At 45.1% G+C, this 25,402-nt stretch overlaps 1 protein-coding gene across 1 annotated transcript in view; it reads left to right on the top strand.

The window, feature by feature from the left end:
• Nucleotides 1-11,648, top strand: part of PGM2L1 (phosphoglucomutase 2 like 1) — a 50,991-nt gene extending 39,343 nt beyond the window's left edge. Inside the window, exons 13-14 of the mRNA XM_075546273.1 lie at nucleotides 4,546-4,679; nucleotides 7,344-11,648. Of these exons, the coding sequence (XP_075402388.1) occupies nucleotides 4,546-4,679; nucleotides 7,344-7,446 (237 nt within the window). The 3' untranslated portion in view covers nucleotides 7,447-11,648. The remainder of the gene's footprint in view (nucleotides 1-4,545; nucleotides 4,680-7,343) is intronic.
• The last annotated feature ends 13,754 nt before the right edge of the window (nucleotides 11,649-25,402 follow it).

Below are 25,402 nucleotides of genomic sequence, written 5' to 3'. Positions count from 1 at the left end.
GTTGCATTCTGCCTCAGAAAGAACATTTCAAGCTGTATCTTGCAGTAGAATGCTGTCTGTGATAGGGTAATATCCACACACCTATAAGACAGACCAGTTACCATTATTATTCCAGTTTACACAGCAACCACTATCTTAAGTCAATTAAATGCAATCAAGAAGCATTGTTAATTATTGGTGATTAGAATGCAAAAGGTGGAAGCAAAGAGGAAAAAGAAGAAAGAAAATGATGGCTTTGGTGATAGAAATGAAGCTGGAAATCAAATGGTAGAATTTGGCAAGACCAGTGACTTCATTGCAAATATTTTTTTCTTCAACAATGTAAACCATGACCATACACACAGACCTTGCCAGATGGAATGCATAGAAATAAAATTGACTTTATCTCTGGAAAGAGACAATGGAGAAGTTCAGTATCATCGGCCAAAAGAAGGCCAAGGGCCAACTGTGAAGCAGATCACCAAGTGCTCCTATGCAAGTTCAGGGTGCAGCTGAAGAAAACAAGTCCACAAGAGCCAAACTACAGCATTGAATGTACCCCACCTGAGTTTAGACACCATCACCATCGCATGGCCTCTAATTCAGGTGGGCTATATTCAATGTTGTATTGTGGCCTCAAGAATAGATCTGACACATTGAACACTAATGATCAGATTCCAGAGGATTGATATGATGACATCATATATGAAGGAAGAAAAATGGCCATGAAACAGACAGAAACTAAAGAAAAGACCAAAATGGATATGCGAAGAATTCTGGAACTTGCTCTTGAACTTAGCAGAATGGAAAATTTTAAAAGGCAACCACAGCACTCAACTGTGCAAAGACCTGGCGTTGGAAGACCAAAAGGGTAGAGCATAGTTAGCATTTCTCATGCTGAAAAAAGTGAAGAAGAACTCCAAGCCTTGAAGTGACAGGATGAAGGATTCCATGGGCAAAGTATTGAACAATGTAGGAAGCATCGAAGGAAGGCACAGAATCATTGGATGAAAAATAATAGGTCCATGTTCAGCCATTTCAAGAAGTAGCATGTAATCAAGAGCTGATGTTATTGAAAGGAGACATGTAAGCTGTACTGCAGGCACTGGCATAAAGCAAGCCTCCAGGAATGAAGAAAATGCCAACTGGGCATTTCCAACAAGCGCATGTAGCCCTGGAGGCACTCACGATCGATGCCAAGAAATATGGGAGACCGCCAACTGACTGGACGGGACCCACATTTGTACCCATTCCAAAGCAAAGAGACGCGACAGAATGCATGCATTTGAACAATTCATAACAATATAGTTAATTATTATTCATGGCAAGTAAAATGTTCAAAAGATCATTTTTAAATGGTGATATAGACAGGGAACTGATAGAAGTTGGAGCCAGATTCCGAAGAGGCCATTAAATGAGAGGCTGCTGCCATCACATGAACTTTGGGGAACAGCAGAGGAGACCAGCAGGATGTTTACTTGTATTTTATTGGCTAGACAAAGGCATTCAACCTCAAGGATCAGAACAAAATATGGACCACATTGGGACGAATGAGGGTTCCAGAATATTGTGCCTAAAGGGAACCTGTGCTTAGCTTTTCCAGCAGAGCAATAATATACAGAGTGGTTTAAAATCAGGAAAGATGTGGGTCAGGCTTGTTTCTTTTCACCATACTTATTCAATCTGAATGCAGAGCAAACGAAAAGCTAGATTATATGAAGAACATGGCATTAGAATTAGAGTAAGGCTTCTTGCAGACAACATCACTTGCTTATTGAGGGTGACGAGGATTTGAAGTACACTGGTAAAGACCAAATACTAACACCTTCAGTGTGGACTAGACCTCAGTGTAAATAAACCACAAATCCTCACAGCTGAGCTAATTTTTAAAAATCATGATAAATGGAGAAAAGATTGAAGTTGCCCAAGATTTCAGTTTATTTGGATCCACCATCAATACTCATGGAAGAAGCAATCAGGAAATCAGGAGACATGCTGCACTGGACAAATCTGCTACACACGACCTCTTTAAAGTATTAAAGAGTAGGCTGTAAGAGCCCCCAACAAAATCTTTTAATAAAATAACAAATAAATTTTAAAAAACCACTGAAGAGCAAAGATGTCACTTGGAGTACAAAAGTGCCCCTGATCCAAGCCCTGCTTATTTATTTTCAAGCAACTCGCGTGCCTGTGAAAGATGGGCAGTGAGTAAGGAAGACGACGAAGAGTTGATGCCTCGTGGCGGTGGGAAAGAATACTGAATAGACCACTGTTTGCCAGAAGAGCTTATACATCTGTCTTGGAAGGAGAACCTCTGGAATATTACTTAGAAGTGAGGATGGTAAGACTTTTTCTCATATACATCAAGAGGGACCAGTCCCTGGATAAAATACCGCGTGTGGTAAATTAGCGAGAGGCTTTCAACAAGGTAGACTGGCACAGTGGCTGCAGCAGTAGACTCAGACACGGCACTGATTGGAAGGATGATGCAGAACCAGGCAGTGTTTTGTTCCACTGTACACAGGGTCACTGTGAATCAGAATCGACTCAACAGCACCTAATACCAACACCTTCGGTTATCATTGTGTTATACATATCAGTTGACAAAATGTTCTTCAGCCCTTCAAAGCTCCACGTGTACATAAGATACTCAGTAAATATTATGTCCGAGATTGCTGAACATGCTAGTTTTGTTATCAGCCCCCTCCCTTCCCCCCACCCCCCTAAAAAGATGCTGCCATCCAGACAATTATGACTCCTAGCAACATTGAAGGGGACAGGTTAGGATTGCCCCTGTTAGTTTCCGGGCCGGACTAAATCTTGAGAGTAGTAGAAAGCCTCTTCTTTCTCCCACAGAGCAGTTGGTGGGTTTGAATTGATGACCTTGGGGTTAACAGCTCAATGTGTAGCCCAATGTGCCACTGGGGCTCCAAATCACTGTTGTTGGCCCAGCACTGAACTAGCTGCGCTCAGTGTTGTCTTGAGAGTCAAGGGCATAATGTATTGGGGAGGCCTGCAATCTCTCTTAGATGTGCAACCCCTCATACAGACTGCTACTCACATCTGATTTTTGTACATTTATCTAGTCAACAGTTACCCCCCTCTCAGTTGTTGCTATTCTGTGTAGGCATGCGTGTGTGTGTCTTTATAAGCTGCTCGAAGAACCAGTGCTTCTACTTGGTTTTCAAGTCTGTTTGTATCCAGAGTGCTTTCTCATCTGCGCTCCTGTGACACTTCCAACAGCTTTTTAGGAGGACAGATGTTGTTATTCCCAAGATTACATAAGTATTAAGTGTCCACGATTTCTTGAGCTCTTTCTGCACATTACAGATCGACATTTACCTGTGTGTTCAGCAGGTGTGTACCAAAGCCCTACTGTGCTACAGGCACGGGCACTCTGTGAGTAAACAAGGACAAAGGCACCGTCTGGGCACTCCAGAAACATCCCAGAGAGGAAGCAGACTATGCAGTGCTTTACAATATCATGAGAGTTCCACCAGGGAATGGATGCGTACCACGGAACACAGGCAGAGCAGGGACCCCTAGTTCAGACTTTAGAGGCTTGGGGAAGATGGTACAGTGGGCGGTTCTGGGAAGAATTCTAGAGGGACATCAGGAGGAACAGGGAGTTCCAGACAGAGAGAGCAACAGGAGCTCGCTCGGTGTGGAAGTGAGAAGGCGTGTCTCCTTTAGAGAGCTGGAGTCGGGAGCGAGGGAAGAATGAATGACAGGTATGGAGAGTCGGGAAGAGGGCCACACCTCCCGGCAGGTGCTGCTGTAGCACTCTATGTGAAAAGGATGGTAGGCTGAATTTAACATTGCTGCAGTACTGGTTGAGAGCATTGCCCCCAATGTGAGTTAAATAAAGGACAGGATAGATAGAACTGGCCGAGTGGGTGGTTTGTGAGTGAGAAAGCAGGCAGGAAGGCCTCGTCTAGCAACTGGTATATGGTCATCCCACTGGTCACCAGAGGGATCTCAGGACCCCGATGTGAGGGCGCCACTGTCAGCTGAGGGGTCATGCACTTCCACAGTGTCCCAACATTCCTTGATAGACTGGTCTGAGGGCCCGGAGAATCCCGGTGCCAGTCCATATGGGCATTAAATATCAGGAAAGCCTAAGCTCTTTCTCAATGTTTAGGATGAAAGTTTAAATAATAGAGTTTTGGGCCCCAGTAGGTTACTTTGGATATCCCCCAGGGTGTGTGCACTCTGCGTTGGAGACCGCTGACCTGCCACTTGTGGAAATGTCTTGAAGCTGCAAAGCGCCTTTGCAGGCACACGAGCAGAGTGGACTTGGGAACAGACCGGCCGCTTCCACTGCTTCATGTGCCGCGTAGCCGCGGCCTTGGATAACTCCCTCTCTCTCCGAGGCACCCCTTTGCTTTCAGGGTTATTGTTGAGCCCAGGGAACGTGTGTGTGAGGTTTAGAACTATTATTATAAATGTTCATTACATGATATGTTTATGAGCTCTTATTTAAATAGTCTTCCTTCATATTTTCTAATTCTTGAAAAAGCAAAGAGATACTAGATGTAATCAAGCTGTTGTTGCATTTGTGCCTAGGTGCTGCCTGTGAGCAAAAACAGCCAGATGATCACATTCACTTTTCAAAATGGTTGCGTTGCTACTCTTCGGACAAGCGGGACAGAACCGAAGATTAAGTATTATGCAGAAATGTGTGCATCACCAGACCAGAGGTAAGTTGACATGCACACGCTTAAACATGAGATAGTCAAAATGTATTGCTTAAAAAAAAATCACAGAATGCTTTATTAAACCAAAAATATCACAATGTGAAGCTATCGTTCCTTGACCCATCCTCCATCTAGGTCTGTAGACTTTTGAAGGCCGTGTTTCCATCTCTCCCAACCCTTCCCTGAACAGTTCGCCGCTTGTCTAGGTCCATGGGGAAACAGCAGTCTGGCGTCCCACAGGGGTCGGCGCATTTCTTCTTCACTGTTCCTTGGCTTCCAGGACCTGCCAGATTGCTCTCCAAAGTGGTGGTACCATTTGAGAAGTGATTCTTTAAATTACAGTGAATTTGTATCAACAAATAATTTGTTACTACCAAGTATTCATTTTCTAGATCTTAAAATTTGGCTTACTCAGCCCCGTTTATTTCCTTTGAAGCGCCTCAGCGTGGCTAACTTGACTTGACTGGAGTAATTGTGTTAGGTCAGTGCTCCAGCACAGTGAGGGCCACTGCCTGTGATAGGGGCTGCCCGCGGATGTTTGGAGGGGCTTTTGAACTGCCTTCAGGGTCCCAGATGTATGCATCATGTGTTTCTCTAATCTGTGCATTTTAAGAGTAGATTTTATTTCCATTTGTGGGGAAAATAAAACGACTTAATTGAAGTCATACAAAGCAAAACTAATTCCATAATGTTATACTGGTAGTTCCCGACTTAATAATATCCTCGAATTATGACATACCACACCTACAACCATTCCAGTTTTGTTCTGGGTTGTGGGCTTTTAACATTTTTTTACATCTTATTGTTAGTAATGTGTACTATGTACAGTGTTGCTGTGTGCAGTTTTATAATGTTATCATTCTCATGCCAACCCCTAAATGACAAATAAAGATAGGATTTGTTACAATACTGGTAATAAAAGTCAACAATGAGGGTAAATAGAGGAGCTGACACCAAGGGCTCAAATAGAAAGCAACTGTTTAGATAATAATGTTGGCAACATATGTACAAATATGCTTGATACAATTGATGTATGGATTATTATAAGAGCTGTAAGAGCCCCAATAAAATGACCTTTTAATTTAAAAAGAAAGTCAGTAATAATGAAAACTTTAAGAACAAAAGAGGTTTCCTTTCCATTATGTCAGAACTGACTGAGTGGACCCCTCGGGACAGAACAACACTGTAAGCGGAGACTACCTGTATTTGGTTACACTTTGGTACATACACATATATTTATATGTAAATAAGTACCCTTTAAAAATAAGGCATGATTATGGAAGCAATAACAACTGACGTGTATTACATTTCAAAGGACCATGTAAAGGCAGTTTTAAAGAGATGTTCCTAGAAGCGTGTTAGACATGCGTAACATCTAAGCTGACGGCTTTGAAAGGCGGACTTTTTTTTTTTAGGGTTTGTTCCACTTATTTGATTCTATCCACATCTCTGTTCATCACAATCAAAGGCAGCAGTACATCCCACAGCACCCCCACCCCAAAGGGACCCGGCTCGGGGACCTGCCTCCACCTCAGGATCAGGGAGCTGTCTGAAGTGACTGGGCTGCCCGTCAACCAGAGGGGGCTTTGTGCACCCACTGCCCCCTGCACCTGAGCCCTCCAGGTCCCAACCGAGCCCTCCAGCATCAGCCCCTCCCAGTTCTACACTGTGGGCTAGAACAGGAGAGGCCGGCTGGGTGGAGACAGGTGCTCTCTAAGACAAAGCAATGCTCTCAGGGAACCTCAGGCAGACATGGTCCCCTGCAAGTACAACTGGGACCACTGGGGAAGCCGGAGCCAATGAGAATCCCACAGCTGTGTAGCTACAAGCACAGATCAGATTCACACGGCTTGAGTAGGGGGTGAGGGGTGAGGGGTGAGGTGTGCTCTCAGGTATACAGCAGAGATCCCGGAGCCCCGGGCTGGGTTCTAAGCCTCTAAGAAGGGAAACACCTGCCTGGAGGTCTCTCAGTACAGAAAGGGGGCTGCCCACCTTTCAGCTGCATCTTGAATTTGCCAGTATTTTGAAATCACTTTAGAGCCTCATGCGCCTTTCTCCTCCGTTGGGAGAGGGGTTTGGGTGAAGAAATGCCCATCCACGAAGGTCCCTGGCCCAACCCCTCTCAGGGCATGGAGGGCAGCTCTCTGCCTGAAGGGTCTTTTCAAGTGTCTGTCTTCTAAACACCTCATTGTTTTCACTACATTTCCCTCTGTTACCTGAAAGATATATGTCATCCTGTAGTACCTGTACTCAACATTATTTGAGGTATTTCAGGAAGCTGCATTGTTTTCATACCTGTTACGAGTAGTCTCTTTAAGGCATGACATTACCTGACCTAGAGCATTCTGTATACATACGATCCTATTAACCCACCCACTTCCCATGTCCTGAGGGACTCCTTCCTTTTAATAGTGCTCAGCCTCAGTTTGTGGCAGGGGCGGTTTCTTTATGTGTGGATGGTGGGCTTATATTTGCTGTTGTTGTACTGAGTGAATTTCTCTTGCGTAAGCATTTTGTCAGGGCTTCAGCATTTTGAGAGGGCTTCAGAAAGTTCATGGGAAAACGGAATGAAAAGACGGTGAAATTTTCCCATGGACTTTTTCAAGCTCCTTGGTACATATGCATCTTAAAAAACAGACTTTCCAAACTGTTCATCTTTTTCCTCAGTAACGCGACTTTGCTGGAAGAAGAACTGAAGAAACTCATCGAAGCTCTGATTGAGAATTTTCTTGAGCCCACTAAGAACGGCCTGACCTGGCGTGCCGTTTAGGGCACCCCGACGTCTCTGCACGGCCTATGGGACAGCACCGCCAGGAGCTCCGTGTGTGGAACCTGTGTTACCATTCTTTCTCTCCCCCGTTGGGCCAAGTATTCCTCTCCACCCTTTCTTTTTGGTCAACTAGCTAAACACGCTGAGCAATGTTGAAACCATATGGAGGGAAACAACCCAATGTTTTCCCCCGTAATCTTGAACTTAAGTCATTTACATTGAAAGTGTTACAGTGATACAGTGTTGTTGTTGTTTTCCCGTAATAGAAACGTCACAGTACAAAAGTGAGTTCTGCTAGGAAAGTCTAGTCACCCTTGGTTCCATGTCGTTGTGTGTAGCATGGCTGCTGTTTTTTGAAAGCAGGTAAATGTGATATAACTGTAGTGTAAGGTAAGCCCGTGAGAAAGCGGCACTGCCCGCAGATGGCTGTGGTGCCAGTGTGACGGCACAGGCACTGCTGTGCAAATTAGGGAATTTAAACTGGGGTGTTCAGAGCAGTGCTACAGGAGGTGCTCTGGGTGCAGTCTGTGTGTATTTTAGATTCTGACGTTTGCTGAGCAGAAAACACTCGCGGCAGCACTCACAGAGGCTTTGTTATTAAATTCTGTGCCTTCCCAGGGGGCTGGTGTACGCTGAAACACTGGTTCTACATTGGGTATAGTTCAGTTAGTTACCTTTGAGCCGGTTAAGAAAATTTCCCAAACGGTGTGGGTGCTTCTCCGCTGATTGAGCAGAGAAAAGTCTGAACTGAAAAAGGACCTGTGAATTTATTTAGAAGTCTTAGCTTTTGACTTAGATTTTTAGTCACTTTATTCCTTATTCTGATGAAGTAAAGATACTTTCACTAAAAAAAACCTCAAAAACATCCAGATCTAAGTATTATGAAACAGTACTAAGGTCCAGGTAATTTTAACATCTTGCTGGCTTCTGTAGAATTTCTGATCGCATAACCATGACTCACTTATTTTTAATGTAGAAAAAATATATGTTGGAAGGCCATTTGTTGGTTGATTCTTCAGTTTTTTGGAAAAGTGCTATTTAGTCTTCTCAGAGTATATCCTGTCCTATAGTTCACAGCTTAGCTCTGCACATGAGATACACCTAAGAAATAGCCAGAACAATGCACTGGGGATAATAAGGCTAAATGAATGGCCCAGAGGAGGTAGCACTGGTGTTAGAGACTGTGTTTCCCTAAAAAATAAATGTTAAGACATTTGACTGATTAGAAAGTTCATTAAATCATGGTTTGTGTGTGTGTCACAGCTGAGGGGCTAATCTTTGGTTGTGCTCATGCAATCCAATTGTACTTTTCACGTGACTGAATTGCCACTGTTATTCATTGGTTCTCTCCTGCTTTCATATACCTGGCTCTTGTATAACTGTAGATAACAGGCAGTTACGTGTAGAGCTTCATTTTTCTGAAAGAGCTCGTTTTTAAAGGCTGCACTGATGAAGAAATGCATAGTTTTTTTTGTTTGTTTATTTTTTGTTTATTTGCTTTTAGAACTGTACATTGTAATTTTTAAAATGACCTGTGTTCTACAAAGTGGTATGGCCAGTGCTATGTACATATGAGAACTGTTTATATTTGTTTTTGGTATCTGTGTTTCGGTGACTAAAGAACAGGGTGGAGCTAACATGATGATAACAGGCCATTCATAATTGATAAGCCACATCCTGATTATCATTCGATTATGAAGAAAACCATTTTATTTGGGTACTTTGAGGCAACATTTGGGTCATCTTATGGTGAAAAGTTATTGAAACTCAGAATATTATTTCAAAAAAATTTTTATATGAACAAATGAATACAAATGACTAAAAAGTTAAAATGAACAAATAAACACAAATGATTCCGAAGTCTGCCCGAGCATGATACTTGGCAGGAACTTGGCCTCATGGGTCCACCCGGCTAGCAAGCTAAATCTAGTGACCACCAGAGCCAGCCGGGAGAGACGCGGGTGCTGACCTAGTATCAGCCCTGAGCCCTGTTGGGCACCCTTCTCTCCTGACCCAGGGCACGGAAAGACGTGCCTCCCCGTTGAGGATGCAGAGAGAAGGACGGGTCTAGTGGGGCAAGGTCAAAGCCTGCAGTGGAGACAGTGGAAATGAGCAGAAGGGCAGCAAGGCAACAGGAAATGCTTCTTGTGAAGAGCAAGCCTGCCCTACAAGTAGGAAATGAACGCAGTGCGTTGTTTGTTCACCGGTCTCGGTGTGTGATGATGATGCATGGCTAGTGGGCCCCTTGGTTTCCGTTGCTAGTGATTAAAACAAGGCTGAATTGTAGGAGCCCTCCTTTGACTGACGCAATTCATGCCACGATGCTGAGTCTTCAGATCACTTGGGAACCCGAGAAGGGATGGGGCAGAAATAAACAGGGACAAACTGTAGGTGGAGAAGGAAACCTCTTCAGAAAGAGTTTAAGGAATTAAGGACCATTTAGCTGAAGAGGAGGAAGCTACCGCGTGCGATCCTAAATCTCAAGTGATTAATTGGGGCTTTTATTGAAGAACGCAAAGTCAGAAATGTGGCAGATTCTTAGCCATCTAGAACAAGAGGTATCGGATTCTTTAAAGGGGCGAGGGGCAGACATCATAAGAAGTTCTAGTTCAGGTTTGATAACTTCTTAGACAGGAATCATCATGAAGTCTTCTACTTGAATTTTTCCTTAAAAGTTATTTTAAGGGAATTAAAATGTTAACTATTAAGGGGTATAATAAATGGCCTTTTAAGGTTCTTTTCAACACTTAAAAAAAAACAAACCACACTCTTAGATTTGAACAAAGATGATGTAAAGTAACTTTTGAGTTTCACTCCATCTCTGGGAGTTTTTTGTGTATTTTGAGCAGTGCAATGCATGCGTGCAATGAGTCACGTCTTACTGAGGTGTTATTTAGTTTAACCAGGTGGATTATGAGACTTGAACCCCGTTTTGTTTGTCTTGAAGAATGTGTAGCATTGTAGGCTGCTGAGGTTTCGGTTTTAAATATAGTCGTAGTATGTGGATGCAGTAACTTCCGGAGAGAGGCTCTGAGACATCGGGTCCTGCGAGTTTGTTCCTCTAGGAAATGGACCCCCGTGCCTTCGGCAGGTGGCTCCGGGACGGGTGTACAAGCTTAGCCGGGTCTTCCGGAAAGCGCCTTCTATGAACTGCTGCTATGGATATTTCTGGTATTTTCCTCAGCTCTTTTCTTGATGTTTGTGATACTTGCAAAATCCAAGTTTCACATGGATACATTTGATTGTATGCCTTTTTCTCCTCGCTGCCTGTCTGTCTTTTTCCCTGAGCGCCCTCCCACATTTCGTTACTGTGAAAAGCTCTCATCCTGTTACCTCACGGAGAAGAACTCTTACTTGTATCCATTCAGAATGCTTTACATTTATTCATGAACTCTGTATGGCTGTAAGTTATTTTGTTATTGTCAGAGCATTTTCGCCTTATTGTAACGTGACTCTAAATCCTTTTTCAAACTCTATTTTGATATCTTATTGACTGTATGTTAATTTATTTGGGCCCTTTTGCAACGCGCGTATTTTCTGAGATTGCTCTAGAAACCGATGAGGAAAGAGTCATGCTCATCAACATGAAGGGTCGATTGACCTGACATTGTGTTTCAAGTTTTCTTGTACGGTGGTCATCCGAAGGACAGCATTTTGAGGACTTTTTTTTTTCTTCTTCCTACCTACTGTTCAAAGCTGGATGATGTCTACATAGAGATTTACTCAATGTCTGCGTTTATACAGCATAATTTAGTGCTAGTTGGAAACAAAGTCACAGGCAAATCCTTAGTGGTGACTGTTAGTGACTGTAAAACCTATCTACCAGCCTGTTACAGTCATTAAGTCATTGTTCCTCTTCCCTGTTACTGCAAGAAGACAGCCTTGGATGCATGTGTGGATGTGACAAGAGTTTTGTGAGCCCCAATAAAATGATTAAAAAAAGAAGACAGTCTGAAGACGGTGAACGACTGACCACAACAAGTGTCCGAGGTGGGGCAAAGTACCACAGCTGGAATGGCCCCTCAGATGTTTCCCCAGCCTAACCCTAACGCAGAGACGCGTGAGAGTGGCGGGAAGGGGCCTGGGAGCAAAACCAGAAGCAGCCCACCACCACTACGACGTGTCGTGTTCTGTCTTAACGAAGTACGTGCATCTGGCATTCTCCACAATAAAACTTTGTTTTCAAATAAAAGCGAGCTCTTCCTGGCATCCCTAAAGCAGGTGCTGGCAGGAAGGAGCAGCATCCTTCTCTCCGTGGCCTCTCGTCTTTCTCCCCCAGCCTTCCCTCCACCCTGCCCTCCCCACATGGCCCTGGAGGTACACAAACCGACTCTAGTGTCAGAAGCATCACACCCGAGATGCCCATGCCCTTTTGAAGGTGACACCCGCAAGTACCAGTGCCAAATTCAACGGACCTGCAAGGATTGTGTTACCAGTTAACCGTATACAATAGTCTAAGGTCTTGGCCAGTTTGCTTGGTTTAAGGCATTGGGATTTCTTCACGAAGAAGGAACACCTTACTCTCAGCTCCTTGAGACCAGGGGTCAAGGTTTATTATTTTTCATGTCCACACCACCTCGTTCATTACCTGATGGAACTCAGAAACACACTGCCATTGAGTCGATTCCAACCCTGAATGGCAGAGTAGAGCCGCTCCTTTGGGTTTCCAAGGTTATAAATCTTTGGGGCGCAGACAGCCGTATCTTTTTCCCACAGAGCAGCTGGTGCGCTTGAACTGCCGACCTGGTGGTTAGTAGCCCAACTGGTAACTTACCACAACACCAAAGATAAAGTCCTTAATTGATCAAGGAATTAACGAGTTCAAAGCAAATTGTGTAGGAAACAATTTAATTTGCTAATCCTTTAAAACTGATTCTCTTTACTGAAATTTATAATATGAAATATTTATTGAGCACACCCTTAGGAACTCAGTGTCTGGAAACAGCATAATCTTATTTTGAAATTATATACAGTGTCTACCAAGAGGACTCTGAGATAGTATGTATGGGTGATATGAAATGATACAAATATCATTTGTTTACGTGCCATTTTGGGCCTACTGGTGCTGCCTTCTAAGTGAGCCACAATGAATTTGATACTACTGGCTGTTTTTTTGCCCAATGTTATGAGTCATACCTTACAAGACCTAATAAAACTAGGTTCACAATGGAGCTCAAGCAAGAGTGCACCTGCAGCTAGTGGGGCCTTCTGGTTGCTGGCTAGACTGAAGTAGACATTCTGATGGAAGCGATGCTGCCAGCATTTCTCTAAGTGTGAGCCTTTAGTTTAATTTCTGTCGACATCTCATTTTTCCCTAGGGGGAAAAAGAAAACAAAATCCCTCCCTGTGGCACGAGGAGTGCCCGTGAGAACGTGCAGTTTAAGTATTTGGGGGTGGATTTCTGAAGGCTTTGGCCACAGGAAGTGTTGTCAGCGATAAACAGGTCTTTTTATGGACCTGAGTTTCCAGGTAGCTTTTATTCGACACTGTATAGTTCATAAGAGTTTGCTATCCACACTGCACATGTTCTTACAGTACGCACACGGGTGTATCCTAGAGTCTACTTTAACGCTACATGAATATTCTAGGTTAGCAGTGCTAAGTATTTCTTGACTGGCTCCCCAGAAGTCTCCGAGGTGAGGGTAATATTAAAGTTCTTCCATCCTTCTCTCTCGTCTCTCCTTCATTGTCTGTGTGAACAGCAACTAACAAAATAAGTTAGAAAAGTTGAAGGCTTGGAAATCCCTCCAAGTAATAACTTTGCTTCAATGATCTCATGGTGGTCTCGGAGTGAGTTTCTCTGAATTTTAAGCCACACAGTATTCACTTGTTCTAGTTGAACAAGTTGTGTTCAAGTGGATCAACATGTCTTTATCCACGTACAAGTTCTCCCTTAAGTTGCGGTGAGAGGCTGTCGAGCTGGTTGCCACTCAAAGCAGCTCTGTGTCCACAGACGGAAACTGCCCAGCCCTGCGCCGTCCTCCCCAGCCCCGCGCCATCCTCCTGGTGCTGCTTATGCGTGAGCCCCGTGTCGCCACCACTGTGTCAGCCCATTGTGTTGAGGGCCTTCCTGAACTTGTTCGCTGCCCTGTGGGTCACTGTAAGTTGAATTCTTATGACAATGGAGGTAGGAAGACGAGGCCAAATGGGAGACCTGCTTTGGCACAAGTGTCCTTCTGTGTAATTCCAGTTTACTCAATGATCAAACTTTCCACTTACAACAAAAACTTCCTTCAGAGCAGGAGGGGAGGTTGATAAGATGTCCTCCATAGCTTTAAGGAGATACAGATATTAACAGTGCAAGAGAAGTGCTACGGAAGCAGTAAGTAGGGCGTGGTGCAGGAGTACAAGAGAAGGGGACGTTGCTGGGTCTGGGAGAGCTTTAAGAAAGAGGTGAGAGCCCAGCTTTGAAGGATGAGCAGATGTTTGTCAGGAAGAGAAAAGAGGAAGGGCATTGCAGGAAGCCTTTTCGGGGAGGTTGGAAAATGGGTTTCTGCTCTCAACCTGTGGTACTTCTAGTTTTATACTCGTTCTGGGTGGCATGCCCACGGCTCCGACTATCATTCTGAAGCTGACACTTTCCAGATCTGCGTTTTTCAGGCCAGACATCCAGTGGCCTTCAGGTCCTCTCTCCCCGCTGGCCCACTCTCTGCCATCCAGTCAGTGCGAACCCACAGCGACCCAAGAGTTCAGGGTACTTTCTGAAACTGTCCCACGGGCACTTCAGCCGGATGTACAGGCCTAACCGTCTCCTTTCTGACCTCTGACTCACAATTGCCCCCCCCACTCAGCGTGTTCCTTCTACACAGAGCCTTAGCAAGTCATATTCATGGCATCTCGCCACCCTCTCCCCCTCCACATAACAACGTGGGCATCTGATTCTGCTAATTTTGCTCCCTAAATTCGTGGAACCCCTTCATAAGACAACAGGCTGGCATTTTTCTTAGAACCTCAAGTGATTAAAATATACGGTCATAAGAGTACTAGAGTCGTGATGCCAGGGGTTGATTGTGCCTTGGTACTTCTTATCAACGATTCCTGAGGCTGGCTGAGCCTTCGAGATGGCAGCCCGAGTGCCGGCTGGTTGGCACTCTGTTAGTCAGCTGACTTAGGCGATTGACTCAGGAGTAAAGGGGTTGCTGGGGACTCATTTCACCTTCCACTTCCCCGAGCTGGAATTGTCTGTGGTGTAAGCCTTGTTTTCTCCAATAGTCAGGTAGACTAGAGAAACAAATTTATAGACACTCGTGTATGAGATAACTTTATATTAAAGAGCAATTGTATATTAAAAAGACACCCCAGCCCAGTCTAATTCAAGTCCATAAATCTGATAGCCCACATGTCCTATAAATTCCTCTTCAGATTCATAACACTGAATGCAGAAAGGTCACAGATCAGTGGGTAGAAAGTCTTGTGGATCCATTGGTGGTGGAAACATCTCAGCACTGGAGTGGGTCTCCACTTGGCTCCTCTGGCTCCATCAGCATAGCTCCATGTGGCTTGTCAGCAGGAAGATGAAGCAGAGAGAGAGTGTCCCACCTCCAGGGAGGAAGACAGGAGTTTCCAGAATCCTCAGTAGAAGGCCATGCCCACACAGAGGATTCATTGGCTATGACCTGATTGATAGGCTTGACTCCACCCCTTTGCAAGTTGACACAAAATTATGTGACTGCCACAAATAACTTTAGCCCAGACAAGATTTCATATTCAGTTGCTAGGTGAATTAAGAAGTCTATTAAAGAGCACATATAAAATCTATACCCCCGTCTCCTGTATTCTGTAGTAGTTTAGAATATGGGCTCTGGCATCTGAATGCTTAGGTTCTACCTATGAGACTAAGCAATTTGGTAACGTGTGATGGTTAGCAGACAATATGACAGGCCTTTGGCCCAAGTCCAAAGAACCGGAGGTCAACCCACCTGATGCAAGATCCAGACTCAACAAAAAGCAAGTGTTTCCACAGGATCACTTAGATAGAAAGTAGGCCACACCCCCGAGGGAAATTCCTTTCCAGTACATCAGGACAGTACCTGTCTTCCAGCCTAATCTTACAACTGACGCCTGTCCACAGCAGATCCCATGACGGAGTTGATTACATTGTGTTAGGTCACATCATAAGGGATTAGTAGGCCTTAACTACCAATCCCTTCAGAACCCTGACCTTACAATTACTGTCTCGGAAACCTATGGAGAAGTTCTGCTCTGCCAGGCATGGTCTCTCTGAGTTGGAATCTGCTCAACAGAACCCAACAGCAACAATGTTTGCCTTGGGTTCACTTTTTTTGGTTGTACAGCGCTGTGAGTTTTGACAACTGCTTAATGTCATATCTCCATCTTCATTGTGTGATATGGAATAGGGATTTCACTGCCCTAAAAGGATCCACCCCCACCCCACCCCCACTTCTCCTAGCCTCCTGGCAACCATTAATTTTTCCATTGGCATAGCTCACAAAATCTGCAAGTCATCGATTTGTATTTGAGCTGTTCTCTGGTCTTGTTGTCCAGTGCCCTCGAGTGGGTTCTGGCCCATACGGACGCCATGCACAGCAGAAGGGGACGGCCCGCGGCCCTGCATCGCCCTAAGCTGGCGCCCACTGTTGCCCCATGGTGCCAATCCATCCCATGGAGGTCCTCCTCTTTTGAGCTGCCCTCCACTTTACTAAGCATGATGTCCCTCCCCGGGGACTGGTCTCTCCTAACAATATGTCCAACATATATAAGACAGAAGTCTTGTTATCCTTGCCTTTAAGAATCGCTCTAGCCCAGCGGTTCTCAACCTGTGGGTCGCGACCCCTTTGGGGGGGTCAAACGATCCTTTCACAGGGGTCGCCCAGTTCATAACAGTAGCAAAATGACAGTTATGGTGTAGCAATGACAATAATGTTATGGTTCGGGGGGGTCACCACAACATGAGGAACTATATGAAAGGGTCGCAGCGTTAGGAAGGTGGAGACCCACTGGTCTAGCCATACTTCTTCTAAGACAGATGAGCATGTCCTGTTAGCAGTCCACAGTACTATCAGCACTCTTCTCCAGCACCACAGTTCACATGCACTTCTGGTCTTGGCTGGGCTCTGTGATGGAGCTGCTGTCAGAGCAGCCTCAGCTGTACTGCTTCATATGTGCTCCACGTTATCTGTAGCCCTCCAGGGGGCTACGTTAGGTTTGTCCACATAGATGGCTGGCCAGAGTTTCAAGAGACAGATCTGAAACATGCAAGGGGTCTTGAAACTTAGCATTGGTACTATTTATTCTACTGCATTTTATTAAGGGGGTGGGGGGAAAAGACCACAAGGCCACAAGGCCAGTCCAGATTTAAGGAGAAGAGAACTAACCCCAGGTGCTGATGGGAGGGGCTGCAAATCACATGCCAAAGAATGTGGATTCAGGGAGATGGAAGAATGGTGGCCATTTTGCAGCCTTCACAGCTCACTCTCTGACCATAACTGTCCCCAGTTTTCCCACAGGCAAAAAAATATGCTCATTTCTTTCAGGACCTCCAAGTGGTCTTCCAATATAACATGAGGTTCAAAGTCTAGGATCTCATAATCTACATCAGGTTCAGATACAACTTGACGGATACAATGAAAGTCACATGGTTATCCTTAAACACTTAAACAGCAATTCTAAAGGACAGCTGGGAAAATGTGGCCTTGCCTTCCTAGCCTGGGAGAAGGGATATTCCTTGGCCAGATTCATGTTCTACACCCTAAGAGCAACTTCTCAGTCTGATCCCCTTGCCCCCCTTTCTACTTGTCTTGTTCATAATTTTCCTGTTTGTATCACCTTCCTCGGGTACTTAAACGTGGCCCGTGTTGGAAGCTGTGTAGCATTGTGAATCACTGCGGTCCCTTCTAGTCCAAGCAAGTGAAATCGGCACACCCACCCGACACACTTTCTGCCTAGAGATCTATCTCCTTAGCAAATCCGAAAGCCAAGTACCTTTTCCATCTTCTGTGTTACCAAAGGCAAACAGACTTGCCAACTGCCTTGTTACTCCGAGATAATTTTTTCCAGACTCCAATAACAATTTAGTCACCACCTTTTCAGGCTCCACTAAATTTGTTTGCCATCTTTCCAGACCCCACCCATTCCCTGATCCCAAAGCCAGTGCCATGAATGCTTACGGTTTGGTTAAAGAAAGCAAGGATCATACTTTCAGACAAAAATTTCTGAGTCAAGTTTTGCTGTGAAACAAACGACCCCAAAACGTAGTGACTTAAAACAATAGCCCTTCACACATCTCTTGGTCCTGCAGAACGGCAACTTAGGTTGAGTCCAGCTGGGCGGTTCTGCTGGTCTAAGCCGGGTCTGTGCATATGGTCAGACTGCCAAGTTGACTGGGTGCTGTGTAGTTTAAGATGGCCTCGGATGGGTTGGCTGAGCTCTGCCCCACGTGGTCTCTCTAGTCCTGCAGGCTAGTCCAGGCTTGTCCACTTGGGCCGTTGAACAGAGTGCCAGGAAGAGAGCACACTAGGCCTTGTGGGGCCTAAACTCAAAAGGGGCACACTGTCCTGTTTGTTGCTTTTTATTCATCGAAGAAAAGAATAAAGCCTTCTAGATTGGAGGCAAAGGGAAACAGCCTCCACCCCTTCGTGGAGGCACCTCAGTCATGCCGCAGAGCGTGTGTGTTCAGTGGGGAGATGAAGACGCTCCATGTTCGCCGACACTCCTCACACGCTCCCCCATCACAAATTTTGAGTGCAGCCTTCCCTTCCACATTCTTATCTTTATATGGCAGATGCAACTATTAAAATGCTTTTCTGTAAGTTTTTTATGGTTTTAAATGAACTATTTCATACACACTAAAGGATAATAAAAATATAAAGAATAAAATGCTTTCTTCTACCTACCACTCCTGGAAAGAATTAGAATTTTGTCAGTATATCTTACATACCCTGTGTGTCCCTCCTAACATTCCTTCCCAACCTGGACTGAGACAGCAGCCTCCTGATCGGCCTTTCTACTTCCATCACTGTCTTCTCCAATCATCTCCACCCACTCTGGTCAGAATCATCTTTAAAAACACAAATTCACTCATATCACTTATCTGCTCAAAACTGCCCAGTGACTTCCCAGTGAACTGAGGATGCATTCCTAATTCATTAGCAGCGTGCCCCTTAATGATGTTGCTTCAATTTATAATTCATATCTCCTCCCAGATCCATGCTTTTTCTCAAAGCTTATTATCCAGTTTTGATCAAGGACTATGGCTTCCATAGATCCTTGCACTTCCTCCTCCTGGTGTAGATCTCTGTGCTTTTGGACTATTTACGTAGTCACCTGTGGTTACGCACTTGGTTTGCTAGCGGGAACTGCAGCAGTTTGAAACCACCAGCTGTTCTTTGGGAGAAACACGTAGTCTCCTCCGATAAGAGTTGGAGCATTGGCCTAGCGATATCATGAGGGAGGGGCTGGATAGATAGCCCCTCCCAAAGGGGACGAATAACAGAAATGTGGGTGGAGAGAGACAATGGACAGTGTAAGATATGGAATTAATAATATATAATTGATCAAGAATTCATGAGGATAGGAGGTCAGGGAGAGAGGGGAGAAAAAGGAGCTTATACCAAGGGTTCAAGTAGAAAAAAATGTTTTGGAAATGATGGCAACATATATACAAATATGCTTGACACAATTGAAGTATGGAATGTTATAAGAGCTGTAAGAGCCCCCAATAAAGTGATTTTTTTTAAAGCTAGAAATAGAAATGTCATCCAATCCAGAAGGTATATAGCCTACAAAAAGAACAGAAGAGAAGACAGGAAGGGGTCAGACTCTGGACAGATGGGCCTGAGGACCTGGGTGGAAATGGAGAGTGCTGACACTGGGGATGCCAACCCACGTCCCAGCCTCAGGGGACACATTGAGTGGTTAAATGGGAAGCTACTTTGTAACCTTTCAGCCAAAGCACAATAACAGGGATGCTAAACCAAACAAAAAAGTATCACAGCTTTGGGAACTCTACTGGGAGGTTCTGTTCTGTGCTGTCTCAGTCAGACTCGGCTGGACACCAGTGGGCTGGGTTTGGGATTACTCACTGCTCAACTTCAAGAGGGCAGGGAGTTCACCTGAGGGCTCCCTTGCAGGGCCCCTGGGTGCCTCGCACAGCACCTGGCATCACAGACGCCCAGCAGGTGGCTGGATTAGTAGCCTGAGTCCGGCAAGCTGGGCTCTCAACCAAGTCGAGGACACTGACTGCCTCAATGGGCTCAGCGGTAACAACTGTGATGGGGCTCACCTGCTGTCTGTGGGGATGCTGTGACTCAGCACAGATTAGGCACACCTATTGACTATCAACTCTAGGAACAAAGAGAAGCCCCACCAAAGAGGCCCCTGCTCTCCACTGGCTGACAGATGACACTCAATAAATTGAATTGCCTTCCTTCTACATTCCACCAGGGGGCACTATGGGAACGTGCCAGGTTTGTCCTAACAAGACCCTTAGTAAGTCCCTACCTATTTTCAATGAGAATGTAATCTTGCCAGGTGGTGGATGTTTGGGGTTTAAGAAACTTCCTGCTCAGTCCACTGTGCACCTGAAAAGCTGAAGTCACCCCCGCGTGTGTTCTCCTGGGGCCTAAGGCAGTCGTTCAACTTAAGAGCTCAGAAGAGCTTTCATAAGTGTGATCTATTTTTAATTCCACATCAAGTCTTGGCACCACTATTGAAATTTCTTTATTTTTGGAATTTCTATTATTTCCATTTTTAAAAAAGTTTTTAAATAAATAACTCTATTGGTGATAGTGGTGAAGTCGTTTCTCCAAGTAATCACAGCTGGTGAATCCCTAAGCAGGGCTTGAATCTGTGTTTTCAAAATCCTAATTTATTCATTTTCTTGGAAGAAGCAGAGCCAGAATGCTCCTTAGAGGTGAGGCTATGGAGACTTGTACTTCGGTCATGTTGTCAGGGGAGACCAGTCCCCGGAGAAAGAAGCCACGCTTGGGGAGGTAGTGGAGCCGCTTGGAAGAGAGGAAGACCTTCGGCAAGATGGACGGACGCGGTGGCCGCCGTGTCGAGGGGCTCACCCATGAGAATGGTGAGGATGGCACGGGGCCTGGCTGTTGTCCTTCTGTTGTACAGAAGGTCGCGATGAGTCGGAGCCGGCTCGATGGCACCAAACAAGGATTTATTCTTTTACCCAAAGTACACTGAGTACCAACTTCTGTTTTACAAATGTTAAGCACACACAGGCAACCCTTGCCACCTAATGTCTTAGAACTAAAGGCATTGGAAGGGAGAAGGAACGTTGGAGCTCACCTAAAGAAGTGTTTGAAATTTAGGTGGGCATAATAACTCCCACAGGTGGTGTGGGGAGACTGGAAGCCTCATAAACCGCAGGTAGGAATGTAGACCTGTACAGCCATGGGGCAAAAGGTTCCATAAACAACGGTGAACAGAATGCCACATGGCCGAGCAATCCCTCTACTAGAACTATCCTCCCCAAATAATGACCAAAAGACGAACAGGTACGTGAGCACGCACATCACTGCAGCACTAGCCACAAAACAAAAAGATGGCAGCAGCTGAAATACCCATCTACGGAGGAATGGACAAAGAAGTCCTGGTACATCCATACGATGGAATACTATGCATCCCTAAAATACAAGGATGACACTAGCAAACACCTCATCACATGGAAGAATCTGGAAGACATTATGCTCAGCAAAGCTAGTCAATCTCATGAAGACAAATACCATATGAGACCATGACCATAAAAGAAAAAAAATCAAGAAAAAATGGTTTCTACACCAAAAGAAGTGGACTTTGAAGGCCACAGAGAGGGGAAGGGGAGTGGGAGGGCAGGGGTGGGGGTGGAAATGGGGAGAAGAGGAGAAAATTTAAAAAGAAAAACACTAGATAAATACCAACATGATAAATAATAATATGATTAGAAATATCTCACTTATAGTTGAAAATAAAAATGTACCAGTTTTATAAAGCTTTACCATTTTTGTAAATTTTAGCCTCTTCCTGTATTTTGAAAAGAAAAAAAATTCCCCTCAAGAATCTCTGTAATGGCCAGCAGTGTGAGTGGCGATACAGGGAGGGTAGAGGGAGAGTGGGTTGAAAAGAGGGAACCAATTACCAGGATCTACATATGACCTCCTCCCTGGGGGATGGACAACAGAAAAGTGGGTGAAGGGAGATGTCGGACAGGGCAAGATATGACAAAATAATTTATAAATTATCAAGGGCTCAAGAGGGAGTGGGTGGGGGGAGGGAGGGGAAAAAATGAGGACCTGATGCCAAGGGCTTAAGTGGAGAGCAAATATTTTGAGAATGATGAGGGCAATGAATGTACAGATGTGCTTTACATAATTGATGTATGTATGGATTGTGATAAGAGTTGTATGAGCCCCTAATAAAACAAATTTTTTAAAAAGAGCCTCTGTAAAATGCAGACTCTAAGACTTCTTTCTTCTGCTTGAATTCAATGAGTCTGGGCAGAGCCTGGCAATCTGAATTTTTCATAAATCACCCACCATTCCCTCCATGCCTCTGATTCAAGTGAATTGTGGATGATGCTGAGAAACACTGGCCGGTGGGTTTAATCTCATCAGACTACAGAGAAGACCATGAGTGCACAGGAGGGAGCCCCTAGGCAGGTTTTGTTCTTGTTTTCGGGGAAAACACGCTGCAGTCCAAAGGGATATGGTGAATGATACCACCACATACTGTCTGTCCTCCTTCCCTGTGTCTGTTTGACCAGCAGAGATGGTTGGAATGACATCATGGCCACCTTGTTCTCCCAGTACCCTGAGAAAATTGAGAGACCTAATGGAGGGCCTTGAGACAGCACGGAAAGGATGAGGAGTCCCACTGAGCCGGACAAGCGGCCTTCCCCCAAGGTGTCAGGCATGCATATGCCAGGTTCCCTCTTGGCCCTCCAACCCAGTTGAATACCACTGAGCGATGTAAGTCGCCACCACCACCGTGTCAAACGGAAGTATCGTTGAGTTGAGCCTTGATTGACTTCCACAGACTCTTAAAGCATAATAGAATGTTTGCTATGTTAAGGCAGTAAGTTGTGGGGTAGTTTGTTACCCACTAACAGATAATTAGGGGGAAACTGATACCTGGAAAGGGGTGTTGCCGTCACAGTCAACTGAAAACACCGTCCTTACTTTTTGAGTCTGGGTGGTGATCAGACTCTGGACGGGCCTCAGTGGGGGCTTGGAGGACAGAAAGGAAAATATGGGACGCTGAAGGAAGTCACCCAAAGTGCATGTGGCATCACAGTTAATGAAACTAGTGTGTGTGGGTCATGTGACGGCGGAAGAGAGTCCAATGACACTGCAGAATCCAGCGAAAGCAGCCCCTCAGCAGAGCCGCTGGCCTCTTCCAGCATTAGTAGATACGGCGCCAAGGTACATTGGAGGAGGAACAATTTCATTTCCAAGCAGACTGTACAGGAAATGGGAGGCTCTGCGTTTCTAGGAGTTTTCCCTGTTGCGCCTGCGTGATCCGATCCCTCGATGTGCACGTGTTCCGAGCATTCTCATATTTTTATTATTTCTGTAAGTGCAGCTATTGAGTGTCTGGTTTTTATTTCCATCTCCCGTGTATCTTATCTACACGGTTCCATCTAAGCCTTATAAAATTTTATTATTTCCCATTTCACAGACGAGGAAAGAGAGGTGACTAGGAAAGTTACCTAGTTTCCCTGAGTTCAAAAGACGGGTAGCGAAAGGACGTAAACTCCGGCGGCCTGACGGCTGGCACAGCACTCTCGTCCATTGCATCAAACTGCATCATGCCGTGAAGTTGCATGGTCCGTTTGCCAACTAGACAAATGACTTAGGGTCAAGAACAAATCCAAGGAGCTCTTTGAAAACCTTAGTACCGTTGCTGGTGGTTTTCATTACTTAGTGAGGATGGGAAACGCCATGATGTTGGTGAAGATAAAGGATGTGCAGATGCTCCTCCACTGCGCTTTCAGAGACATTAAAAGGCAAGCCTGCCAGAATCTTAGGGGCATGACTTTTAGACTCTGCTAGACAAGAGAGCCTTTAGAAGCTGAGGCCACTGCCCGGCCTGCTTATCCCAGTGTAATGTCGCCAATTCCAGTTTGCCCGAGGAATCTGCCCTTAGGATCGGAGATGTCACAGGATTCTGGGATATATACTTAATAGACTACCCATAATTAACCTTCCTGATTACCTGGGGGGGTTTAGCCTTTTTCCTCTTGGGAAAGTATTCCGTCACAGCAAGAGAGTATCAGTTATGATTAAGACCTGGCTCACCGAACATGCACAGAATAGACAGTCACAACCTTTGGGTCACCTGAGAGCAAAAACCATATAGGTCAAGGAACCAAAGTCTTCACCAGACCAATATTTGAAAGTGAGACATCTGAAAGTGACAGATCCGAAGAAGCAAAACCCTGCTAAAGAATGCATATGTATGACCATTCCTGGGAAATATTTTACATATTCATAACCCCCTCAGATTTCCCTCTTGTGTGCCATATAAAACCCTTTTCTTCAGGCATTTGCCTTGGTGACCCCAGGCCCAGCTTGCTCCTGGCCTGACCAACCAAAGTGGTTTCCCCCTCGCCTTTCATCTAGTAGCTGTCTTTGTGCCTCCGGCCAGTGTCAAGCAGGACCTGGGTGGTAACAGAGCCTGAAGGGTACGCCTCACTGAGTGTACTGTTCACAGCAGGCACAAAGGCTTCTAAGATTCGTAAAGCTACTCTCAGACACAGTCTTGAAAGACCTAGGAGTGTGGCTTTTGCCTAATGGAGAGAATCCCAATAAAAACCATGGGATTTCCTAAGAAAACAAAGATCATTGTATCAGCTTGGTACACAATAATCAGACACAACACCAGAGGACCACAAAGTGCCTTGGGACTCTACGCCTTTCTCCTTGGGGCTGTAACAAGTTACCACCAATTTATGGCTTAAGCCATGCCGAGGTGTTGAGGTGTCGGCTCACAACCCTGTGGAGCTGAGAAGTCTGCAATGGTTTCAGGCTAACCTGAAGGAGTCATGGGGCTGTTTATTCTGAAGACTCTAGGAAAGCAGTTCTCAGCCTTCCTCATGCCGAGACCCTTTCATACGGTTCCTCAGGTTAGCATGATCCCCCAACCATAAAACTATTTTCGTTGCTACTTCATCACTGTCATTTTGCTACTGTGATGAATTAGGCAACCCCTGTGAAAGGGTCGGTTAACCCCAAGGGGGTCGAGACCCACAGGTTGAGAACCACTGCTCTAGAAGGAAATGTGTTTCCTAGTTTTGTTTTTGTTCCCCCCAATCCCTAGAGGCAGCTTCCAGTCCTTGAGTCTTGTTCCCCACTTCATCTTCAACATCAACAGAGTAACGTCGTTTGCATTGGGACTACTTGGGTAATCCTCCCATCTTCCAAAATCCTTAATTTAATCACATCTCCAAAGTTCCTTTTTCCGTGGAAGGTAACTCAACCACAGGTTTGGGGGTTAGGATGTGTCCATCTCTAACCAAAAAAGCCCCACTGTCATGAAGTCAGTTCTACCGCATAGCAGAGCCCCTGGCAGGACTGTTATTCTGCCTGCTACACCCTTAGCTTTCTGTGGGCAGGAAACAGACCGAGAAGAGGATTTAGTTGCCAACACAGGTCCATGGTTGTTGTAATACTTCCAACATAAATATTCTAATTCTCCCCACATGTTGTGAGGGAAAGTGCGATGGAGATGAAATCAGAGTGGAAAGAGTCAATGTAACCAACTGTCCTAAAAGAGCTCTCTTTCCTAAATTTTGTTAATGCAGAACCATGTGAACACATTAACAATCTTCCCCCTACTCCCTTCTACCATGGGCCCCGGGAAAGGGTCTGCTCAAATTAAGGGTCTTAAACTTCAAAAATCTCATGGTAAATCTTGCTCCGGTAGTGACTAGGAATCTAGACCCATGCCTGTGTTCAATTTCCTACTCTACCACTCACTAGCTGTATTGTGTGTGTGCGTGCGCGCG

The sequence above is a fragment of the Tenrec ecaudatus genome, chromosome 4 (assembly GCF_050624435.1).
Source record: "Tenrec ecaudatus isolate mTenEca1 chromosome 4, mTenEca1.hap1, whole genome shotgun sequence".
Classification (NCBI taxonomy): domain Eukaryota; kingdom Metazoa; phylum Chordata; class Mammalia; order Afrosoricida; family Tenrecidae; genus Tenrec; species Tenrec ecaudatus.
This window is presented reverse-complemented; position numbering and strand designations above follow the sequence as displayed.